The 7,012-nt window shown below is 35.8% G+C and overlaps 1 protein-coding gene across 3 annotated transcripts; it reads left to right on the forward strand.

Moving 5' to 3' along the window:
• Positions 1–1,765: 1,765 nt before the first annotated feature.
• On the forward strand, positions 1,766–4,360 carry LOC115709020 (rhodanese-like domain-containing protein 11, chloroplastic). Of its 3 annotated transcripts, none has more exons than XM_061111961.1 (7): positions 1,766–2,108; positions 2,275–2,370; positions 2,477–2,584; positions 2,906–3,002; positions 3,229–3,268; positions 3,382–3,456; positions 3,669–4,360. In XM_061111961.1, exons 1-7 carry the CDS (start codon positions 1,944–1,946, stop codon positions 3,745–3,747), a joined length of 660 nt encoding a protein of 219 aa, XP_060967944.1. In that variant the 5' UTR covers positions 1,766–1,943; the 3' UTR covers positions 3,748–4,360. The 3 variants fall into 3 exon arrangements, with proteins under 3 accessions (XP_060967944.1, XP_060967943.1, XP_060967945.1); XM_061111960.1 differs by having other exon boundaries at positions 3,874–4,360; XM_061111962.1 differs by having other exon boundaries at positions 3,678–3,849.
• The last annotated feature ends 2,652 nt before the right edge of the window (positions 4,361–7,012 follow it).

Below are 7,012 nucleotides of genomic sequence, written 5' to 3' on the forward strand. Positions count from 1 at the left end.
AGAAGAACTGAGGGAAGAGACGATGTCGTCTTGTTCTTCCTCAGAGACCGACAAAGTCGACGACTTGAACTTGAAGCAATGTATGTACTAAAGAATATATTTATATATAATATATATTACAAAGGCTGACTCACTGATCCATATATTCCTTTTTTTTAAAAGAAAATAAAATATCATCAAAACGTATCTGCCAAAAAAGAGTAGGAGCTCAAATACAATTGTGAAGTTCTTGCAATGCGGCTAAACTACGTAAACCTGGTTCTGTTTTGCTCTGCACACATCCGTCTAAAATTTATAATTAAGTGCCACGGTGGACTTTCCACGTGTACAGTCCACCGTGGCACTTAACTGTGATTTTTGGACGGAGGTGTGCAGAGCAAAACGGAACCAGGACTTAGGTAGTTTAGCCGCCAAAATTTCGATTTTTGTGTTTAAGTGTTACAAAACGTAAAGTTCAGGTGGTTTAGCCGTCACGTTAATGTAAATGGTTTTTTTTTAAAAAAAAAAAAAATTAAGCGTTTATATATTAAAACTAATGTTTTACATTGGACTCGAAACCAGGACCTCCAACACACACACACCTACTTATAGTCACTTGAACTAGCCTTGTTGATGGTATTTTTTCTTATTGGGTTGTTTATTGGATCAAATATGGATTTAAACTCAATCTATCTATTCTAATTTTCTTTTAAGAGAAATCTCTCTATCCCAATTATTTATTAGATTTTGAATAGTTAACTGATCTAATTCAATCGAATCAAATCAACTTGTCTAATTTGATTAATTCAATAAATGTATAATATTTAATCCGTTCTGACTATTCAATGCTTTCAATGCATTAACTGGTTGTCTTAACCATTAATAAGGCTAAATTTCACTAAAAGAAAAAAAAAAATAAACACAATTTAAAACTTATTTTTCATAATTAGTGATAAACACAAATTCGATATGTATAATATAATTTTTATGATCACATAATCAACATACATCAATATAATTCAAAAATCTAATCTAACATATATAATGATGCTATTATAATTTATATAGGCGTTAGTATATACACATATATAATTAAAGTTATATCTACTTATTTATATAAACACATATAAAATTAAAAATAAATTAATAAATATATTTTAAAAATATATATAATTATAATTAGAAGACAACTTGATAAGAATTGGATCGATGAGTTGTTCATTGGATTAGACGTCTTATTCGATAACGGATTTGATCTAATTATATTTTTAAAATTTACATCTAATAATCTAATTATAACTAGATATTAGGTAGTTAGATCGAATGACTTTCTTAACAAACTTTTTAATAGTTTGATTAGAATTAATTTATGCCATAAAATTTATGTTAAATTGTAACATTAACCATAAAAATTAACAAAGATTTTAAATTTTAAATAAAAGCATAAAAACTCTATTAGATATTTAAATAAAATATGAAAGTAATCGGTTTTATTAATAAGTGGTAAAAATAATAAATAAAAAGATAATATTTATTATAGTGTTCATATTACATTATTTTATGTCCAATATAATATAATTTTTACTGTGGGCAACATTTAGCTTACATTATACACTATATTAGAGTTTAATTTTATAAACAAGTGGTAAAATGTATTTAGGTACCACATTTATAAGAGTTGTTTTTATAATTAACAAGTTGCCAATTAATAACATCCTATAACGTGCCTCACACGTAGTTGCTAACTAGTATATATATATATATATAAAATATGAGGGGCTACAACATTTTTCAATTATAATTGGATTTGGTGGGCATTTTCTAAAGAAATGATTTTAATCTATAGGGTTAAGAAGGTCATTTCAGCAAAGTATCCGGCACAGAACACAACTATGGTGTTTGGATAAGCATTTTCTTCGAACTTTTGATACACCAGAAGCTTTTGTTGCCGGTTCTTACTACCAATGGAAGCTCTGGGGCTTCCTTCTCTTAACACTCTTTCCCCTCATTTCCATAACCAAAAAATTTCTCAACTTTCCTCCAAAACAACACTATGCCAAACCACTTGGGAGCTATCTTCATCTTCCTCCTCAATACAACTCACAACTTCGTATAGAACCCGCCATTTTGTATGCAAGCTCTCATCTTTAATCAAACTTACCCTTTAATGGTTGTTCGTTTTATTAATTTAATTTAAGATTATATCTGGGTATTTGATTGCATGTGGAATTTTCTCTACTACTAAACAGAGCTGCCATTTTTGATTTATGTATGCTTTTGTTTTGGTTTTTCAAGAAGAGGGGTGGGATTCGAATGCAAGCTGAAAATGAAGATTACGAGTTAAAGCAAGTGAAGGATATGGCCGCTGCCAGGAAGAGATGGGAAGCTTTGGTAATTATTCCTGATTACTTTGATGAACTAAGTTTTTGTAAATGGAAATGGCATAAATGCAATATTATTTTTTCCTTTTCTAAACTTTCATTGATTTTAATTATAGGTAAGAGATGAAAAGGTGAAATTATTGACACCAAAAGAAGCTGGCTATGCAATTCAACTCTCTAACAAAACCTTACTCGATGTTCGTCCTTCTACAGAACGCCAAAGGGTAACTAACTTTCTATGATTTCTATCTATACATTTTCTCCTTCAAACAAATAAAATGTGATGTAGCTCTTTAAGATTGAAATTTTATGAAGTTAGAACTTAAAGGCTTGATGTTCCAGTTGCAGTTTGAAAAATGATCAAATTACTGTACATTACTAATTTACTATCTCTAGTCTCATTCTCATTTTTTTTAGTTCTTAATTGCATTTTTAAAATCTTATGAAAATAGTGTATGTTCCATGGTGGAATCACGGCATTCCTGTCTGTTATCTGGGTGTTTGCATTCTTGGTTTCACTAGATTGTCTTCAATTCTTTCTGTAGGCTTGGGTAAAAGGATCAACCTGGATTCCCATTTTCGAAGTCGATAACACTGCGGATCCTGGGACAGTTTCCAGGAAGGTGACAAGTTTTGTGATGGGTATGTTCCATATTACTACACAAATGTGACTCTCCTTTCAATCAAAGTTAATGGATGCCTAGTTTACAGTTATTAGTTATAAGTTCATAACGTGTCAAAGGGAAGGAGAGTGTTTGTTATGGGTACTCTGATTACCAATCTCTTACATGTAAAAATCTAACTACGGATTGTGTCTGCTTATCCCTTTTGGTTATTGTTCTCTTAATTATACATGAAATTTGTGTAGGTGGCTGGTGGAGCGGTGTGCCTACATTGTCTTATGATACGTAAGTTGGAAACTATATGATTCCCATGGTTTATATGTGCAAATGTTGAACTGGATATGCAATTTCTTTCTCTCTTTTCTTATATTTTGTTTGTTATTTTTTTCTTTTGACAGCCAATTCTTGTCAAAAGTCATGGAGAAATTCCCGAAAGATACTGATCTTATCGTGGCATGTCAAAAAGGATTGAGGTGAGCTTTTGTTTATCTACTTGTTCAACCAGATTAAATGAACAAACTATGACAGTACAAAATCTTAAAGATGTTCATGTTCTCCTAGTATTTGGCTACATCTACAAGCTGCTGTAGATCTTTTACTTAGAGAGAAAGTCATACAAAGTGTTAATAATAATCGAGTTATTCCAAGACACCTTAAAGCTAAATTATATCCTTACTAACTTCAGTGATGACAGCATATTCTACCACGGTTGTGGAGAGAGGAGCAATCTATTGCTCGAGCAATGTTTGGTTTGGTACAAATAATAGCATACATTACACTTCTAATGGCATTGGCATATGGAACCTTAACAATGTATTCACTATCAGTCTTTGATGTTTGTTCCATGGATAGTCTGAAATGAACATCTAACAGTGTACTCAATCGCTTAGGATTCTGCATATTGAGCTTGTAGAGTGCTTTGCTGATGTACTCAAAATGTGTCAACATCAAAGTTTAGACTTCATAGATCTCTTGATCCTCATTCCACGAATTTGTTTTGCAACACCCAAATTTTGTTACAAACTGCTTCAAATTGATAATCTCTTGCATGTTGGAATTGACAACAAGCTTTTCATCCACATACAATAACAAAACAAGGAAACTACTGTTGAGAATTGAAGTTCACCATAGCTTTCCCTGCTACTCATCACAGAGGACTCTTGCCTTGCTGTCAGCATCGTGCATTAGGGAATTTGAATATTCCTTTCTGTTATTTGAATTTCTGTGTAATCATTGAATTGTACTAGAGTATCTTTTCGGTTATGCTTTTTCCTATTGTTTGCTGCCACTTGTCTTCATCACAGTGGCTCAATGCTTGTATCCCTAAGTATATATTGAATGCAAATGCCCTCAGCCTCCTTGAGCTGAGTTTTACCATTTTCATCTTCTCTGCAATTTCTTTCTTGGTATCAGAGCGCCCTAGGCAAACGCCATGTCGACTGGCCTCCCTCAGACTCCTACAGCAGCCAACAATGCTGCGAACAACAGCCCTGCCCCTGGTTCAAGCCAAGCAGGTGTCACCTCTAATACCGCACAAGCTCAGTCGAGTTATGTTGCAAATTTCACACAACCGTTTAGCACACTAAACCAGCCATTTCCTCTCAAACTCGACCGAAACAACTACTCCCTCTGGAAAACTATGGTTTCGACTATAATAAGGGGACATCGACTTGACGGATTCGTTCAAGGTACTCGTGCGTGCCCTCCGGAGTTCGTTCCTGCAGAAGCACCAGAAGGACAGGTCAGTTTTGGAGTTCAACTCAATCCCCATTATGAGCATTGGGTCGTGAGTGATCAACTCCTAATGGGTTGGCTATATAGCTCCATGACTGAAGCTATAGCCACTGAAGTTATGGGATGCACCACAGCTGCTGCACTTTGGAAGGCTCTCGAAAACTTATACGGAGCACATTCCAAGTCCAAGATGGACGATACCCGTACAGCCATTCAAACAACAAGGAAAGGTAACACCTCTATGGTTGATTATCTTCGACAAAAGAAAGCCTGGTCTGATGTTCTAACTCTAGCAGGGGACCCGTACCCTGAAGCTCATTTGATATCTAATGTGTTGTCTGGTCTTGATGCTAGCTATTTACCTATTGTGTTACAAATTGAGGCTAGACCAAGTACTACTTGGCAAGAACTGCAGGAACTCTTGCTAAGCTTTGATAGCAAGATTGAGCGCCTTCATAATCTCAATGAGAGTTCTAAACATGCTGCTGCCCCAACTGCGAATATGGCCAACAGATCTGAAAACTCAAGCAGAGGCCGTGGTAATAACTCTACTCACAGCTCCAACCCGAGTCGCACAAACTATTCTGGTAACAACCGAGGAAATGGTCATCGTGGGAGAGGCAGAGGTCGATCGAACAACAACAATAACAAACCCACCTGCCAAGTGTGTGGAAAGTTTGGGCACTCGGCAGCTGTCTGTTACAACCGATACAATGAAGCATTCATGGGGTCTGATCCTAATCTCAGCCAGAATCAACCCAAAAATCCTCCATCAGCATTCACTGCCTCACCAGAAGTTGTGGACAGCGACATTTGGTACGCGGATAGCGGAGCAAGCAGCCATGTTACCTCTGATGGGAGCAACATGAGTCAAAAATCTGACTATGGTGGTAAGGACAAGTTGGTTGTGGGTGATGGTCATCAAGTTGCCATCTCTCACATCGGTTACAGTCACATTCCCACAAATGACAGCTTTAAATCCTTAGTGTTAAAAGATGTTTTACTTGTTCCAGAGATTGCTAAGAAACTCATAAGTGTATCTAAACTTGTCACTGATAATGATATTCTTATTGAATTTGACTCTGAATTTTGTTTTGTGAAGGACAAAGCCACAAAGAAGGTGCTGCTCAAAGGGACGCTTAAAGATGGTCTCTACCAACTCTCTCCCACTTTTTCCAAGTCTACTTGTCACCAAAATCAGTCACCATGTTTTCCTAGTACTACTGTGAAATCTGTTAATGTTGTTCAGCATAGTTCAGCTTTAAATTCCAAGAATGATGTGTGGCATAGGCGCCTAGGCCACCCATCTCTTAGAGTTCTTAAGAAGGTCTTAAAGTCTAGCAATGTAACTTGTTCTTCTGAATTAAATACAAGTTTTTGTGATGCCTGTCAATATGGGAAATCCCATGCTTTACCATTCAAAAGTTCTAACAGTAGGGCTACCAAAATGCTAGACTTAGTTCACACCGATATATGGGGTCCATCACCTATAGCATCAAATACAAATTTCAAGTTTTATATTCACTTCATTGATGACTATAGCAGGTTCACATGGTTATGTCCTTTAAAACACAAATCTGATGCTCTACAAGCCTTTGTCCAATTTAAAAACTTTGCTGAAAACCAATTTGAAACCAAAATTAAGTCAATAAGGAGTGATTATGGGGGAGAGTATCAAGCCTTTGAGAGTTTAGTTCAAGAACATGGAATTCACTTTCAACACTCTTGTCCTCACACCTCAGCCCAAAACGGTAGAGCCGAGAGAAAACATCGCCATATAGTAGAAATGGGCTTAACCTTGCTTGCCCAAGCAAGTATGCCCTTGAAGTATTGGGTTGATGCCTTTCAAACATCTGTCTATCTCATAAATAGACTCCCAACACCAATACTTCATGACAAGTCTCCTTTTGAAGTTGTGTACAAAAAGAAACCAAACTATGACATGCTGAAAACATTTGGGGCAACATGTTTTCCATGTTTAAGGCCATACCAAACCCACAAGTTTCAATTTCACTCTCTTAAGTGTGTGAACCTTGGGTATAGTGAGTCTTTTAAAGGTTACAAGTGTCTAAGTTCCACAGGGAGAGTGTACATATCTAGACATGTTGTGTTCAATGAGCAAGAATTTCCTTTTAAAATTGGCTTCCTTAATAATTTTGCTCCTGAACACTCTGTTATTATAAAACATTCTGCCTGGTCACAGCTCCCAAATATGCATTCCTTTGCTTATAATATGCCTCAAGAAAGGACCACTCGAAGGCAAGATGTCCCTGGAGTAGTACCTAACCAGTCGGC

Source organism: Cannabis sativa, chromosome 3, assembly GCF_029168945.1.
Source record: "Cannabis sativa cultivar Pink pepper isolate KNU-18-1 chromosome 3, ASM2916894v1, whole genome shotgun sequence".
NCBI classification, from domain to species: Eukaryota; Viridiplantae; Streptophyta; class Magnoliopsida; order Rosales; family Cannabaceae; genus Cannabis; species Cannabis sativa.